We start from the raw sequence: 17,363 nt of genomic DNA, 5'->3' as shown, positions 1-17,363 counted from the left end.
ATCCTCATACAGTTGACCCCCCTGGTGAGTGACCCGGATGTTGATATGATGTTAAATTCGTGTATTTTCCCCCCCCGGCCCGGTTACAATGAAATGAAGAATTGTGAGCGTTTTCAGGCCACATAATATCTTCTAAATTAACAAAATTTAGATAACATATCTTAAATTGGTGCCTGCAGCGTATGCTTTAATCAACCCGGACACAAAACGACAGAATTTTTCTCGAACATGTCTCAAGAGGGATATCAGTCGCCAGCAGTGAAAACCACCGCAGACACGAGGTTTGTTGATTAATTACCAATTTTAATCCCTAAATAAACGATAAAATGTTGACATATTTAACAGGTTGAATATATAGCTAACTTAACGATAACACGATATGATAATATAGACGCGGTGAAGCTTCTTAAGTGAGCCGCAGATCAATATCACCAAGGAGTTCAGAGAAGTGAAACTCATAACATGGCATAAATATTCTCTCGTTCGCTGGTTTCGCATGACGTGTTAACGTTAGCCTCATTGGTCTACTTAGTTAGCTTACGGTTGATTTAAGTATATTTAGCTCATCTCGCTATTTTGTTTTATCTGACCACCAAATAAAGTTTAACCCTTCGGAGATGCTGTTAGCATCACGGGGGGAAATCTACCGTTCACTTGAATTTGAATGACAGCTAACTGCGTCAACGTCAGTGAGCTAACCGTTACGTCTCCCCGATTAGCTTAGCCGTTAGCGTGTACTGTGTTTGGGGGGGTTTGACAGACAAAACTCCTCGTCCAAGATTTCATTAAACGCGCAATTATAAGTATAACATTCCCGCTTAAGCAGAATAATACATGACGTAACGCTACAGCGTCAACTATATGACGTTTCAGCTAGCTTACAGTTCAAAGGTGTCGCGTACAGTAACGTATCGTCGACCGATATCACAGACAAGCATTTTCTGCCGATATACAAGGTTGTTTGCTGTAGTCTTTGTCGTAAAAACTGCATCTATACATGAAACAGTCCTTCATATTCCACATAATGACATGATGATATTTCCCCTCTCCCTCTTTTTCTAATATTTACTTGTTTTGATTGACTATGGATTGGCTATGTCCCCTTTCTTATTTAAAAATAAGTGTGAGTGTGACATTTTTTTGCAATAAGAGAGCTTTACTTACTTTCCTAGACAAACTTATTAACTGGTATTGAGATGGGAAAAGTCAAAATATGCAGTAATATAGTGCAATTCAGTTATGCAATAAATATTTCCTCTGTGAATCCTAATACATTTTTTTTATCAGGTTTATTATAGTATTATATACGTTTGTAGGGTTATATGTAACCTGAATTTACAAGGCGGTCATTTACAAATGTATTAATTACAGTAGATCGTTCAAGGTCTCTGTTCTGTTTATATTGACAATACATTTAGACTTTTCAAGGTCACTGTGATTTCATTAGATTCTTCTGTTGCTGTTGAGGTTTGATGTCTGCAGTCAGTGAGCCTTAATACGAAGCTACTAAATTAACCATCACTATCTTTGGACGGATCTATATTTAAAACAAAACACATTTAGAATGTAAATACTTTACAGTAAATTGATTTTACCATTTGCGTTAATTATTTATGGTCTGTACACTTTCCTGATTTGCTTCTCACATATGTATACTGCCGCCATCTAAAGGCAACCGCCCAGCTGATAATGTCTCTGTGTGTGGATGCTTGTTTAATGCAGCTCGAATACACATGAATCACAGAGGAGCAACCCCAGGAAGACACCTATACAAATCCTGCATGAATATGGCACCAAAAGTGGCAACCTCCCTGTGTACGTGATGGAGAAGGCTGAAGGAGAGGCTCACCAACCCCACTTTGTTTTCAGCGTAAAAATCGGAGATGTTGACTGCACAGGTATGCAAAACAGTCCCGCCTCCTGCTGGAGGAAGCCTTTTTATTTCAGTTGAAACCCATACATGATCATCAGCCTGCAACTTATTACGTGTCACTTCTACTTTATTGTCAGTGGTGTCTGTTGCTGCGGTTTACTCTTAAATGCCTTGTTTTTTTTAACAGGGATAGAACAGTGCAGGTCTAGTATTTGACAAAGCTGTGAGCATTGAGCTGATGAGGAAAAAAATCCAGTCTCTCCAAATATCCATCTTCAAACAACCACATGCCTCTTTATTTTTCTATATGTCCTTTCTTGTAGCCTCCAGGGTTAAGTTTCAATTTCATGAAATACACAATATTTATTTATTTGGCCATGAGTTAAATAATATTTGGAATGTATTACATAGTCTGTAGTGTTGTTTGTGTGTAATTGTATTTTGTTTCAGGTCAAGGTCCTAGTAAAAAGGCTGCTAAACACCAGGCTGCAGAGGCTGCCCTCAATATTCTACAGATAGAAGCAGGGACAGTGTGAGTAGAGCAGACATATTATTGAAATAATATTGATTGGCTATGATTATTGTAATCGATTAACAGTTTAAGTAATTATTTTAACAGACATACATTTTTTCTCAAATGTGAATATTTGTCTTCTGTGATAGTAAACTGAATGTATTCATCTCTTAGACTTTGAATTAGATTTAACAATTTGAAGGTATCGGCATTTTTCACACATTTCTGAGATAATCAGCAGATTGGTTGATTAAGAAAATAATCATTAAGTTGAGATTGCCAAAACCTTGTCTCTTATTAGCAATGCATTGCTGCAGCTGAGGTTGGTGACTGTTTTGATGTAATTCCCAACAGGAACGTTCCTGTGAAGCCTGAGAGTAACGGTGTAGTAGCAGAAACTAACAACCATCCCAACTCAGTGGGGATATTGCAGGTGTGTAACTCGTGTCTGTGAGCAATTATATGTGTATATAAATTTTCAGATTTTCAGATTGAAGAGTAAATAAACACAAGTAGGGAAAGATCTTATCCATAGTTCGTCCTATTGGCACCCCGGGTAGATTGTCAAAGCCCGATGCGGCGGGTTGGTTAAATATTTTTTGTTGAGGGTCGACCTGGTGCTGCCGTAACGGCTTGTCATTTCAATAGTATTTTGCATTAGTAGTAGCAGTAATAGCAGTAGTATGATTTTGTGTAATTGTTTTTTTATAAATGTAATTTGTGGTTCTGTCTCTGGGAATCCCCAGTGGAAGTGAGTTGTGAGCGGCGTGTAATCTTCAGTCATCCAATCCACACTGACACATCTTTGGAAACATCTGCCCGTCTGTCAGGAGCTCCTGAGTGGACTACAACGACAACAACTTCTACTACTTCTACTACTACTACTACTACTACTACTACTACTACTAATATCGTCTTGACATTGGCAAAGGCTATGACGATAGCTGTGACTATCATTAATCCCTGAGATCAACCCTACAGGGAAAGCTTGATAAATGTTTTTTTTCCCGAACTTAACTAAACTGTAATGACAGTGGCATGCAGCAACAACAATATGTCCCTTATTATATGCACAATAACTATTCTGAAATAAAACTGATCTGTTTTTCCTTGTCCATATTTATTCCTCCCATGTTTCTCTGCAGGAGTTAGCGTTGCAGAGAGGATGGCGTCTTCCTGAATACACAGTTTTAATGGAGGCTGGTCCGCCACACAAGAGAGAATTCACGGTCACTTGTAGAATGGAGTCCCTGTCAGAGAAGTGTACGATGGGTGCTTTTAAGACATTGGTGTAAACATATTTTAAAGTGTTTTTTGTGTTGTTGTTCATCCTCTTCTTAACCTCATGTTTTATGTTTCCACAGCCATAGGAAATTCAAAAAAGGCAGCGAAAAAGGCAGCTGCGGAGAAAATGGTTTCAAGGCTTCAAAGTCTGTCAGGCTGTTCTGAAATAACATGGGTACGTCCAAGTGAGCTGGAGGCAGTTGCAGCATTTCTTAGTACGTCCTCTTACAGTTAAAAGTCTCTAAACTGTGTGTACATGTTTTGTGTGTTGGACTCCTTTTCCAGACTCCTAAACCGAGCGTCCGATTTGAGTATTTAAGGAACTCGTCGGCAGAGAATATGTCTTCACTGAGAAGAAACCCGCTGAGCATTCCCAACACAGATTATATCCAGATGATGTTGGAGCTGTCCAAGGAGCAAGGCTTTGAGGTCACATACTTCGACATTGGTAAGAATCCACACTACGTTACTGTTGTTATTGGAACTGTTATGGATTAATAATAATATTTTAAAATGAGTTTAATCCTCAAAAAAAACAAAACTGTTGTGATAAATTAATAAAATCAGCTATAAATACTCAAAATGATGCCTATAATTTGTTTTTAAAAGTCCTTTTCAGGCTCAGGCTGATATTCTAGGACTCTTTTTAACCACAGCTGTGAAGAATATTTGGATAAGTTTCTCCATCAGAGCAAAGAATAAACAAACCTGCTTGTTTTACAGTGTTTTTACACCTTGATGAACAAGTGACGAACACTGAGGCTGATACGAATTAGATACAATTACCGTCACACTAACTAACAATAAAAACTGCTAATATAATTACTCACTGTAAATACATTTAATCGGTATTGCAGAAAAATATTCTCAGTGGCATATCTGGATAAATTCCCGGGCTGGGAGGAAGCATGATTAGCTGAATGGAACGCCCCCCAAGGAGAACACTGTTATGTTTTGATGTTTTTGTATTTTGCAGATGAGCTGACGGTGAACGGCCAGTACCAGTGCCTGGCAGAGCTGTCCACCTCCCCGGTCACCGTGTGCCACGGCACCGGCATTTCCTGTAGCAACGCTCATAATGACGCAGCACACAGCGCCCTCCAGTACATCAAGATCATGGCCTCCAACAAGTAAACCTCCCACCATGATCTGCTTCACCTGTCTCGTCACAAATATCAACTCATGTCCGTCATGATGAGGCTGTAGATCGTTCTTCCCACTAGTCTTCCTGCCAGTGGACAATATATGGACATGGTATATTTTTTATAATTATGTGCATCAGAAAATGGATTATCATCCACAAAAACTTGCATACATTGACTCGAATCAGGCAACTTTAGAGCAGTTTTGGTGAGGTGACAAACCTTCTCAATACTAAGAATCAAATATAGATGTTGTTGTACCGTCATGTTTTACTTTGAGTGCCCAACATGCTGTATTTAAGCAAATGTACATGTGTAAATGACATAGGAGCTGTGAATAATATGAAGCACTTCCACATTTCCATTTTACATATTTAGTTTAAGCTGTATGTATCCACACTTGTTGTCTTGCTTTAGTGGGGATTCTTCTTTTTTTAGTGAGGATGCAGATGTTTTTAGGTTGCAGTTGTCTTAATTTATTTTTTTATACCACAGTTTTCCACATTTCGCAATATATTGAGCTGTATGGAGCCAATAGAAGATCTTAAACTTTTAATTTGCTTTAGAGATACTTGCCTTTCTGTTAAACTCTTAAATGAAAGTGATTGATTATTCTGACTTGTGTTATATTTGAAAGGATGGTCCACATTTTGATCTGCAGATCGACTTTGCGTTTCCCGTATTCCACTCTTCTATCCGTCAGTATGCAATCTACGGTACAACCTCTACTGTCTGTATCTGGTTGTCTCTCAAAGTAGATTGATCATGTTACTTCACATTCCCATCCTGCTGGTCTGTTGATATTGTGCTTCATAATACCTTTATGTTATATTTAATAAGTTTACTGACTGCAGTCATCTGCTGTGTAAAAAGATCCCTGGTGGAGAGCAGCAACAATGTGTATGAATCAAGAAAATAAACCCAAACACTAAATGTTAACGAGTGTCGGTTTCTGTTAATGGTCGTACAAATGGTGTTGAGAGAACGGAACGCCGCGGTGCCTTCAGGAGCCGTGTGCAGGGTTATTGAATGAAACGTCTCCCGTGGGAGCTGACCACTTGACGGCCATCAATTTATGAGACTGCATGTCTTGCGAGTACAAAGGCAATTACATCGGCGCCTGTCCACTGATGTAATCACTCACTCTTGATATGTGTGGTTTAATAACTAAGGGACACAAGAAGGGAATGTCGATCGTTCACACAACGCCATTGTTTTTATCTGACTGCAGTCAATTTATACAAAATTAGCCCAATTTAATTTATCCACATTTTATTATTTGTTAATGTTAAATTGAATGTTAAACCTGCAATAATATTTTTTTCTGTTGCCTTTTTCAAACAAACGCTCTCCTCATCAGTTGAGTTTTACAGTTTTATTAGAACAAGCACTATGTAGCAGCAGTGTACAGTGTTCATGGAAAGATATGTACTTGTTAAAATTGCACTTTAGAAGGTATCCATAAGGAAATAGATTTGAAGGAAACTGAGCTGACACAGTGCTTCATGATGCATGTCAGTCCAAAAAACAAAAACAAAGAACATGAGAGTCCAATTGAGAAAACAAAAACCCTTTTTTTGTAAGGCATCTGCAACATTCATTGGCAGGCTAAGTTGTCTAGACATGCAGGTGCAACAGTGGATGAAGAAAGCATGAAGAGGTTTTCATGATTATTTTTTCTGACTCTATGATACCAAACACTATGCAAAGCGTTGCTCCTACTTCCACGCAGAACTGCTGTCATTCAGTCTTAAAAAAAAAAAAAAAGGAATCAGCTGTTGAATAGTGACCCATCTTTTAAATGTGCTGTATTTACAGTGATCACCAAAGATGTATTGATTACATGTTGGAGCAGCAGAGCAGCGCAGACCATCTTTTTTTTTCTCCTTTTTTCTTATGGCAAACCCTCAACACCCTCAACACCCTCAACACCCTCAGTATAAGTCATCATCTGTAGGCAGGCGGAGACTGGATAATGTGCGGAGTTGGTTAATGGCATACCTTCTTTGCATGGGGATTCTTATCAGTAGTGTATTTGTGAGGCATTAATAAATGCATTAAGGCACAGCAAGTGAAACTGACGCTGACGAGTTCTAGCATTGAGTTGTTGAATGGGGATCAAATTAAAAGCACAGTAAGTACATTTAAAAAAAAAAAAAAAAAAGTGGACATGGATGCAAAGCAGTACTACCTTTTTTGGTTTGTAATCTACAGTACCATATGAACAGTGCACACAAGATGGAGGTGCTCCACGTAGTTTTCATTCTACATATTTATATTCCTCTCTTTTTTTTTTTTTCTTCCCTCCTCCTTTGGTGTCCTCACCCTGCGGCCCCCCCGAACGAGGGCAATCAACTTAAAACGCACTCGTACAAAAGTTGTGGACGATGAGTGACCACTTGTGAGTGCATTGGGGGTCGAGTTTATCTGTGTTATGGGACTCTGTAACACAAAAGTGTGTGTGTGTGTGTGTGAGGGGGGCTAATCTGCTTTGCACTAAGTACACAAACTGCAAATAGGTAACTGGGGCTGAAGCCCAGATGATAGCAGTAATGTCTCTGAGGAATCACCACTCATTTTGATTCTCAAACAATATAATTGTTACTGTACACGTTTGTTTAGCTTAAACCTCTAAAAGCATTTTTATTATTGAGCTAATGTTTATGTATGGAACTGCATTTTCATGGCGCGACCTGTAGGTGGCTCCGGTGTTTCATATTAAGATAACCGCATACTTTTGACTGAATGAGTCATGACTGAGTGCTGACATAATTAACTAATTAATGATTTCACCAAAAGAAAATGTCTTCCTGTTTGGTTGATTGGTTAATTATATAGGCAATTAAGCAAAAATGCCAAACAGTTGCTGATAATAGTTTTGATTTATATAATTTAAAGTTTTTGGTTTAAGACATTGCTTTGGTAAAGCATCATTAGTTCTGCCATTTTATTTAACATTTAATAGGTTTTGATCATTTGAATGATCACTGAGTGAGAGTGTTGGAAACACGACAGCTTTCCTCACGTTTCACTGCCGAGTCAGTTTCAGATCAGTGTTTGAGAGAGTCCATTATACATGGTGTGCCTGGAATATATGGAAGGAGTTATGTGTGTATTTATGTAACCATGTGATTCAGAGGAGCTGGTTTCATGTAACAATGTTTAAAATTAGACAGTAGGGCGGGGTACTGGTGACGTTGACCCCCCTTTTACACAGAATCTCCACTGTGAGGAGAAGCAGATCTGTTGACTGAAAACATCTGTAAATGTTGAAGGTGTTTCCTGCATCACATGTCCAAAACTCCGTAATCGGATTTACATTTTGATACCTAGTTATCCTTCCACACCACGATCAGTTTTGAGAGCCGCTGTTTGAAAATGTTCATCTATGGACGCCATACTTCCCTCGCTGCAGTCGAGATTAATTTCAAACGAGGCGATTCCCGAGAGAGAGTACTGCTATCACACAGATTTAACAGTATTAAAAGGCAAAATAAATAAATAAAATATGCCGATTCACATTATACTATGTCACTAAATTCCAAGAGTCCAAGATATTTTATAAAAATACCTTTTTTTCTACAATAATTGATGTTATAGTAAATGCGGCTTTATGCCAGTGAAAGCTGCTCTCTAAACATGCACATAGGTATCATATGTAATCAAAAGGTCTACTTCATAGACTAGTCTACCCCAAACTGCTGTCAAAAATCAAATGGCTTCAACGAAAAAGCGCTAAATTCGTGTGACTTGTATGGGTGTGTTTTTTTAAGGCAAGGACATACTCAGAAGTCAAAGGAGCTGAGGAAAGATCTACTGTACATAGGAGTGATGCGATTGTTGCCCTGACAACCCAGCTTCCACAAGCACAATGAAGGTGATCCTACGGCATGTTTCCATGGAAAGATGACCACGTGGCAGCGCCACACAACCTCGACAGCGTCGCCGGGCATCGGGCCGTCCCTCAGCTCTGCAGTCGCTGGTATTCCTGCACGCGGATGTTTCATCTTCGACGTGTTTTTCTTTTCTCCCAACGCCACATTGTGCATAGGTAACAGCCGTCGTGTCTGCGATGACGATATGATGGACACGGCAATCCGTGTGTTACCACAGGTTCACTGTAGGTTCCATATTGATGAAGCCAGGGTTTTTGCGGAGGTCCCAGTACGTGTTGTTGGAGACCCACCTCTCCCTGTGATTGGCATCAACCACTTTCCTGGAAGAGAAGATGAAGTGACAGTTGTAAAAAGACAAGAAAAAAGGCAGTTCATAAAGACAAGAAGCATGATTTATAAACTAGAATTGTGTTCACACGTATCTATTTCTGTATTTAAGTTTCATGCATCTGGTTACTGGTCTCCTTGCTCACTTGAAGAAGCGTGGCTCCAGTTTGACGTTGTTCTCCTCGTTCCACTTTCTCCGGACTCTCTGCAGGTCCTCAATGCGCTGCTTGTCTGAGGATGCCATCTCCAAGTTCCCCTCCTCCAGATTCCTGTGTGACCCAAACATCACTTTTTCATCACTTGATCAGATGACCATACAAAAGACAGGGACTTTGTTCACTCAGTTTCTTAAGCAGGACATGTTGGCATGCTGGCAGCTGAGGACGTGATGCTGTACCTTTGATCGGGCCTGAAGCGGGCATCTGTTCGGGGCAGAACATCCTTTAACTCGGGGCAGAGCTCATTCAGTTCAATGGCGAACCTGGTGAAGCCGTAGTACAGCTCGTAGTCTGTGGGCATGGAGCCTGACGAGGAGAGGAAACTATGTAAACAAACATCTTAAAAATCAGTTTGTTAACCTTCATGCCCACCCCATCCACTGAAAGAGGGCAGTTAGAGGGCTCACGTGTCGTCCAGTGAACCAGTCCCTACCTGGCCTCCAGATGCATTTGGCAGAAGGTGGGACACCACAATAAAGCCCCTCATGCCATTTCCCAAAAAGCCTATGGATCACTTTCCCTTCTTGATCCATCACAAATCCTTGAACCTCATTCACGTTAGAACTCCAGTAGTTTCCCTGAAAGACAACATCCTGTCAGTCGATGCCCATCCCCACAATGCAGTGCGTTTAAATCAACGCTGATCGCCGAACGTGTTCTACCTTGACAAAAGTAAGTTTGCAAAGGCAAGCGCTGCTTTTCATGTTTCGGATGGTGATCTCGCCATAGTGTTCGATCCACCGCCGTCCACTGAGGATGTTGTGCACACAGGTGGTGACTTTGTTCCATTCATAGTGATCTCCAAACCTATAGATGTACAATAACAGCCATGATTGTTGAGATGACATCTGTGGATTTAGCTTTTGATCATTACACAAAGCAGCTCGTTACCTGGGAATCATAAGATTTACGGTCCCTATCGGTAAAATCTCCATCGATTTACCCCAGAACTTGTTTTTCCATCTAACATCTGAAAAACAAATCGGTGAAAAATATTAGAAATGAAAAACAACGTACTGACCACTCAAATCTTTGCATTTATTCTCAAAAAATTAAGAAATAAGATTGTTTTAATTAGTAAATATTCGCTGGATATAAGAGGCTAATTGCCACTCATCCTCAGTCCCATGAGGAACACCCCCACTAATTAGGTATGTAACCTACCTTGCCAGAAGGTGAAGTTCTTCGACTCACAGTGGCAGGCGGAGATCGGAGGGTGGTGGCTCACCTGTGAGACAAGATCAAACTAGAATAACTCCCTTGTGGTTCCATGGCTCCACCAAGCTGCCACTTTACATCGTGTCTGTCCAAAGCGTCTTCACCTCATCATTTTATCCTATTAGACATTTGTGTGAAATCTTCAGAATTCTTGCCTTGGCCAAAAAAGTTTTTTGTGAGGTCACAAATTCTAATCAGATCATCTTTGAGCCCATGGGAACATTTGTGCCAGATATGAAGCAATTCACTCCTTCCTGAAATATCCCGTTTGCAAGAATAGTACATGACGTAACGTGATGCAAATGATGAAAATATCGCAGTATAATGAGTGTATGATAGTATATAGTATATGTCATGAAGTCACAGTATAACATTAAATAAAAAAGGGAAACATTTAATTCCATGATAGTGTCATAAAAAAAGGTATAGCATGTCGAAAAAGTCCTAAAAAAAGTCCTATGTGGAAAAAAAGTAATTGAAAAAGTCATAGTTTAGTACCTCAAATAAGTCAGAAAATCCATAGTATAGCATGTTGAAAAAGGTTATAAAAAGTCATAGTTTGTTGAAAAAAGTCGTAAAAATTCATAGTATAGTGTGTCAAAAAAGGTCATACAAAATGCATAGTATGTTGAAAAAAGTCTTAAAAAGTCATAGTATGTTGAAGAAATTCCAAGAAGTAATACTTTAGCATGTCCGAAAAGTCATGTCATTTTATAGCATGTTGAAAATAAGGTCCTAAAAAAAGTCATGCTATAGCAAATTGAAAAAAAGTCATAAAAAATCATAATTTGTCGAAAAAAAAACTTTGTATAGAATGTTCAAGAAATGAATGCTGACTGCAACAGGGGGGAATTGAACCAGCAACCATTTGGCCAAGTTAAAAGCATCTCTACAAGCTGAGCTAATTCTTCACTCGAATTAAAACGCACAAAGGTCACGGTGTAGCATGTTGACAAAAAACTTTAAAAGAAAAGAAAAAAGTCATAGTATAGGATGCTGAAAAAAGTAAAAAAAAGAAAGAAAAAAAGTCCCCTTTTACTTTTATTTCAGGAGCATATTTATTTATTTTTCCCACAATCTATGAGAGTTAACTAGATATCTTTTGGATTTAGACTGTTGGTCAGATTTATGTGCCGACATCGACACTTTATACTTTGCACTTTATATTAAAAATAAACATGTCTTGCATCAAACAAACACTTACCTGTTCGGAAAAAAAACAGAAGCCCTTGTCTTCCCGAATACATTCATAACTCTCTCCGAGTAGCGGGTTGAATGGCTTACTTCCTGCTCTGTAGTAAGTGGACGAGTAGCCTGAGACGGCAAAAGCTGCGACGAGAGCCTGTCGAGAGCCAAAGAGACACAGCCAACATAAACACGAGGGGATTAATTGCTTCATATTAACGGGCTTTGTCACGAATAAGCCAAACATTAGCATGCATTGCACGCTGTCGAAAAGGACACGAGACAGATAAAAATAGGAAGACCCAAGGTCGACGGCTGCATCAGAGCGTATCGCCACCTCGCAGACGTGCCTCCGACTGGGAATATTCATGTTGTTTTTGAATGGCAATGACACCTCATATATATACAAATATAGGTATGATGCACACCAAACACAGCAGGAACCTAAAACCCACATTAAAACAGTATGAAGCGTTCTCACACTGAACCGGATGAACATCTGATGTGACAGAGTAACTGACCATGCGTTCAAAGGGATCCTCCGTCTCGGCAGCTTTGTCCAACAGCTCGCTGTACTCCAGCTCTTCACACATACGCTGCAGGGTGTTGAGGGGCTCGTTGAGCTCCACTGGCATGGACACCTTGGACAAGTCCTTGCCGATGTTGTTCCTCAAGATGTTCCAGAGATTGATGTTGCTGGTGTCGGGACACGGCGCCGGCAGGCAGCTGCGCCGCCCGTTACGAAAGGCACTGCCAGCAAAGTCTCCGTTGGCCACTGGGGTTGAAGGAGAAGACCACCTCATTAACAAGCTATACGTTGTACATACGTTATCTGTGACAGTCTCTGCTCTCCTCTGAAACATGCAGTTGATGATAGAATTAATACTCATTTATAGCGTATTACAGCGGGTCTACATACAAATATGAAGTACATTTTTATTTTTTATTTATTTTATTTACTTTTCATGCCATTCCTTTATATTTAAATAACCTTGAAATAATATTACAAATCCCCTTTCAGAGGATACTATAAATTGCTGTGTGACAAAGATGGAGATCCCATCCCTTGTCGCACAGACAGCTTTCAAAGAGAAGCCCTTGGTACAGAGCGACCCTGCAAGTTGACCTCCACCACTATGATAAATATGTGTGTGTGTGTGTCTTTATTAATTTCTAATAGCGGACATACGGATGCTGGGTGTTGGGCTCATGACAACGCAGGATCGGACCTACTTTGTCTGGAGACGTTATCGGTCACACTGGCGTTGTCCTCGGAAATGTTATCGCTCACATCGCTGACATATGACTCATCGTCTGAGCCCTGCGAGGGAAACAGGTACAGAGCGGAGGGAGTCAGCGCAGCGGAGTACAACACAGAATCTGATCAGTCCTGCAGACGGTCGTAGCCTCACGCACGGCCGCGGCGACTGCAGTCTGCCAGTGGCTAACAAACTGCAGCAGTCGTCGGCTATCATGAGACGCTGCAGCATTTTTATACTTTATATATATATAGCAAACACAATGAGGCCATAAACATGAGCACATTGTAGCAACTTCTTGCAATACCATCCATTACTGCTGCTTGTGATGGTTGGGCAACCAGTGTAACACGGGTATGAATGGGCCTGCTGCCGGAGGATGGAGTCTGGGGTGCGGGTTGATGAATTTTCCATGGTGAGTAATCCTTCAACGTGGCTCAATGCATGCCTGGGGAGCTACCAAGCTTAATGGCTCTTCAGAGACCAAATATATTTGGAGCAGATTGTTCGCAGGAATTGAAAGGGGAGGAGGCAGAAATTATAGTTTCAAGTGATGGAACAAACTGTTGTTTTTTTTAAACAAAGCTAGAGGCTTCAAATCAAGAGGAACATACAGAAGAGGAGTGTTGTGATTCTGAGACACAACAGAGGAATAAAGCCTTGGGTCGGATTGAAAAGAAGCCCTCCTGTATGTCTGGCTTATGTTTGAGTTAACTATATATATATATATATACACACGCACACACACACGATGATACGCTATCTCTGCTCTCCTCTCATGCTGCCCTCATTTATTGCTGACTAATGCCAGCTCCACACACAGCCATCCGAAGAACGTATTATCTGGCTTCCCAACAGCACAGAGTTAGTTCCACCCCTTCCTTCCTGGACAACCTGCTCCTCATGGTCCAAACCGCCGTCCTTTCTTAAACACTCAAAACGTCCTCCGTTATACCTCATTCTCCGACGAGCTGGCCGACAGAAGCACTTCCTGGGCATCAAAGAACTCCGAAACAGACTCTGACATGGAGAGTCGGCTCTCATTAGAGGCCTGCTGAGTCAGAGGGATCCCCATCTGTTCTCCAGCCTGCAGGAAAAAACACAAGCAAGCGCACAAGATGTTCACCGCTCCTCGATACGATGACAGGTTTAAGAACCCGAACAGACCTGAACAAACGCAAACATCATCAGAAGACAACACTGAGTTCATCTTGCAGTACGTGTATGCTTGCCAGAGGGCAAGCTCCCATCCGTTTCTAATTAGTCATTTTTTTCCCATTAACCTTCATGTCAGGTACTGCACAGAATAATTATCTTTTAAGCTTTCCTGCTTGGTTGTACTGGACAAACCATCAATCTACAACTATAAGGACAGGAATCAATAATGCAACAGACGAATGCATGAGGCAAACACTACAACCGCCCCGTCAGCCTCGGAAGCTTTGTTGTTTCGTCAATGTAAGAGTCAGAAATTTGCTCTGTCGGTGACAAATTGACCACAGCGACCTACCTCATCAGGTGTGGAAATGATGTTCACACTGACAACTTGTTCAGTCAGGACAGATTCAGAGTGGATGCGGTTGAGTCGGGTTCGAAGTTCTGCATTTTGGGACAGGGCCTGAATAGTGAGAAGAGTGGTTTATTTTCCACATGCTGCGTGGTTTTTGTCGTAGTTTGTTGGGCAGGGGTGGACGCAGGATCCTGTGTTTGATGCACTGAGTGTCAACAACATAAAATAAATGAAAACTGATTGGTTTGGATCTTCTTCAAGGGTATCTCAGTCCTCCTACATGTGTAGTTGCTGCAAGTCCTCCTCTTCATACCGGCAGTGAAGAGATCCCCTACTAAAGCAACTACACTGTAAAAGATGGGGTCAAAATCCACAGTCCTCACAGGTTACCTGCTGCTTATATGAGGTTTCAGGAGTCTGGGTTTGCCAAATTGGTGTCAAGCAAGTATCTTCCAAAGGTACAGTCATTTTAGTATGTAGTAATTCCATATTTATGATTCCATGGACAGTGTTTGCTTTGTGCCAAGATGATGATATCATATTCATTGTTGACTTATACAAGAGTGCTGAAACCAAACTTTGAAATACATACATAGAATATCTGAAGCTTTTCTTTAAAAACAACATTTTTTTTACAGAAACCATCCAGCAGATTGGAGTAAAACTGCCTTTTTTTGGGGGTGTTATGTTTCTGTCCACCTGATGAATGTACGTCCAATATTCTCCTGTTAGCTCTGTTTTTGGTCTCCACCAACTCAAGAAGGTAACTGGATCTTTAGTTGCCGAATGCTTCACTTTGTTCGTCAACCAGCTGCAATGAACAATGAGCTGAAACATGTCAGAGATAGAGCTTAGGAGAACTGCAGAATGAGGTGATAATTAGCTGTGGGGTTCAACAATTCCTCTCCCAGCAAATATTCATATTATCCTTTTATATATAAATATAAAAATACATGTGAAAAAACAGACAAAATAAACTCAGAGATAAAAAAAAGTTGATAAAAGCATCTGTAGCTGTCACAGCCGTGAGTCCTGATGATCAACCTCTCACAGAGCGTTGCCACAAAAACCAAACCTCCTGCCTACAAAAACCCTGTCACACAAGTATCCAATTAGGAACAAAGCAGAGATAAAGCAGCAGAAACGTTTCACCGAAAAAGGGATGTTGACTGTTAGCAAAGAAACCGTCCAATTAAATCACTGGGGTAGAGCAACAGCCCTAAGGAGCCGAGGTAATGAACTGCACGGCACATTTTTCTCCCTCCCCAATTAATGTGACAAAAGATGATTGAACTTTCCCTTGCCCACTTGCACTTTCTCTCATCTCCACATGTCATCTCTTTCAAGTGTGATTACAGCGACTGCTCGGGACAAACTGTAGCTCGTGTGTTTCGGCTGACAGCCCATCATTGTGAACGTATCTCACAACATGACAACTACAAAAACGGGTTCGAGTTCACACAGAAGTCACAGGACTCAAGATTATTGCAGTAATTTCCCCAGTAATGTCCTGATCACTCGGGGTGATTACATGTGAAAACAGCATCACACTTAGCATTATGAATGCAAAGTAGCCAAATAGCTCAGATTAACTAACCCTAACTAATAGTGGAAAGAGAGAGGCATCATGGGTAACGGTTGAAGATGGCTCATTACCTGTGACAGAGACTTCCTGAGAGAGTTGATCTGGGCTGATTGGTCCGACTGCTCCTGGTCAGACAGAATCTGTTTGATCTTTTCTTTCTCTATAGCCACGGTGTTGAAGGCCGACTTCAGCAGAGAGTGGACTGCACAGACGCGGGCACAAAAAGGCAATTAGTATCCTTTACACTGTGCAATCACAGTTTTTTCCTCAGTTGCTTTTTCACAATCTGGAATGAAAAACATTATCCTCATCACACCGTGTGAAACTCTCTATTTTCTCAAACGGCACATTTCTTTTTAATTTTGCGCCGAGTTCAAAAACTGCTTTTGATGTTTGATTAACAAAATCATGTGCTAGTTTGCTCCTGTGATGTGTTTTAGCTTTCTAGTTTCTTTCATTTAATTTGTAAAACGTCTGAGTGTCTTAAACAGTGCTCTATAAATAAAACATTTTTTTATTAATGTCATTATTTTAAGCAGTCATAGTCAATTCTCACAGTGACACACTGAGTTAGTCTTGGTGACCAAATTAATGTTTTTCCAAACTAAAGTGATTTCTATTACTGTCGGGTATATTTATCAATAGAGTTGATAGTCTATTTTAATGTTCATAAACGGTGATATCACAAGTCCAATGAAGAAACAAGCGGTAAGATGATCAAACAGGTTGGTTACAAGCAGTTTTGCCATCTTGTATAAACTACTTTATATTTGGAGGTAAAACTGATCATGGAAACAGCTGTTAGCGGCACATATAACAGCTGTCCCTTCACTTCCCCGTCATTTCCCTTCCGTCTGTGGATCACTATGATGTGGACGGAAAGTTCTAGTTACAACCATGAAAATGCAAGCAGGACAAGAACTGTGTTTCTATTGATATTCACTTTGTGTGCACGCACACACACACAAACCACAGAAAACAAACAGTGCAGTGCATTATTACATCTAATAATAAATATCTCGCCTAATAACCCTCCAGCTATGCATGCTGCCTGCCTACCTTTCTGGGCGATGGTGCAGAATTCCTCCTGAAGTTTAATGTAGTCACTCGCACACTCGACGCTGTCTGTCAGCCGGGAGACAGGGGGTTGAAAGTCGGCCAGCTCGGCACACAGGTTGGGGTTGGATGAGTGGAGCCGGACAGGGGACATGCTAGCAGACAGAGGGACCTGCAGAGAGACCACAGAGGGCCACAACAGACAGCTGAGAGGCTGAGAGGCACAATCATATGTTGTGTGTCTGACAGAACCAACGCTGAGGAACAAGAACCTTGGTCCCATATGGCAGTTAGGT

At 40.7% G+C, this 17,363-nt stretch overlaps 2 protein-coding genes across 7 annotated transcripts in view; one reads left to right on the top strand and one right to left on the bottom strand.

Annotated features, from left to right (window-relative positions):
- The first annotated feature begins 52 nt into the window (after positions 1–52).
- Positions 53–5,752, top strand: prkra (protein kinase, interferon-inducible double stranded RNA dependent activator). The gene is made up of 8 exons (XM_084022493.1): positions 53–281; positions 1,723–1,898; positions 2,324–2,405; positions 2,742–2,820; positions 3,533–3,650; positions 3,752–3,846; positions 3,957–4,119; positions 4,648–5,752. Exons 1-8 carry the CDS (start codon positions 229–231, stop codon positions 4,803–4,805), a joined length of 924 nt encoding a protein of 307 aa, XP_083878619.1. The 5' UTR covers positions 53–228; the 3' UTR covers positions 4,806–5,752.
- A 2,497-nt stretch (positions 5,753–8,249) lies between these two features.
- osbpl6 (oxysterol binding protein-like 6) overlaps positions 8,250–17,363 on the bottom strand; it is a 28,254-nt gene continuing 19,140 nt past the window's right edge. For 3 of the 6 annotated variants that reach the window (XM_084022605.1, XM_084022602.1, XM_084022604.1), the window contains 14 exons: positions 17,071–17,239; positions 16,083–16,213; positions 14,427–14,534; positions 13,872–14,003; positions 12,891–12,978; positions 12,179–12,432; positions 11,677–11,814; positions 10,419–10,482; positions 10,146–10,224; positions 9,917–10,061; positions 9,688–9,832; positions 9,434–9,560; positions 9,183–9,305; positions 8,251–9,029 (listed from right to left, as the gene is read on the bottom strand). In XM_084022605.1, the coding sequence (XP_083878731.1) occupies positions 8,918–9,029; positions 9,183–9,305; positions 9,434–9,560; positions 9,688–9,832; positions 9,917–10,061; positions 10,146–10,224; positions 10,419–10,482; positions 11,677–11,814; positions 12,179–12,432; positions 12,891–12,978; positions 13,872–14,003; positions 14,427–14,534; positions 16,083–16,213; positions 17,071–17,239 (1,815 nt within the window). In that variant the 3' untranslated portion in view covers positions 8,251–8,917. Of the gene's footprint in view, positions 9,030–9,182; positions 9,306–9,433; positions 9,561–9,687; positions 9,833–9,916; positions 10,062–10,145; positions 10,225–10,418; positions 10,483–11,676; positions 11,815–12,178; positions 12,433–12,890; positions 12,979–13,871; positions 14,004–14,426; positions 14,535–16,082; positions 16,214–17,070; positions 17,240–17,363 lie in introns of all 6 variants that reach the window. The other 3 variants (XM_084022603.1, XM_084022607.1, XM_084022606.1) reach the window with 3 other exon arrangements.

This window comes from Eutrigla gurnardus, assembly GCF_963514095.1.
Source record: "Eutrigla gurnardus genome assembly, chromosome: 12".
Lineage (NCBI taxonomy): Eukaryota > Metazoa > Chordata > Actinopteri > Perciformes > Triglidae > Eutrigla > Eutrigla gurnardus.
The sequence above is the reverse complement of the archived record's forward strand: the minus strand, read 5'-3'. Positions and strand labels throughout refer to the sequence as shown.

Coding starts and splice junctions, on each gene's coding strand:
- prkra (XM_084022493.1), top strand. CDS start 229: ATGTCTCAAGAGGGATATCAGTCGCCAGCAGTGAAAACCACCGCAGAC. Junction 1,899..2,323: donor CGGAGATGTTGACTGCACAG/GTATGCAAAACA, acceptor ATTTTGTTTCAG/GTCAAGGTCCTAGTAAAAAG. Junction 4,120..4,647: donor GGTCACATACTTCGACATTG/GTAAGAATCCAC, acceptor TGTATTTTGCAG/ATGAGCTGACGGTGAACGGC.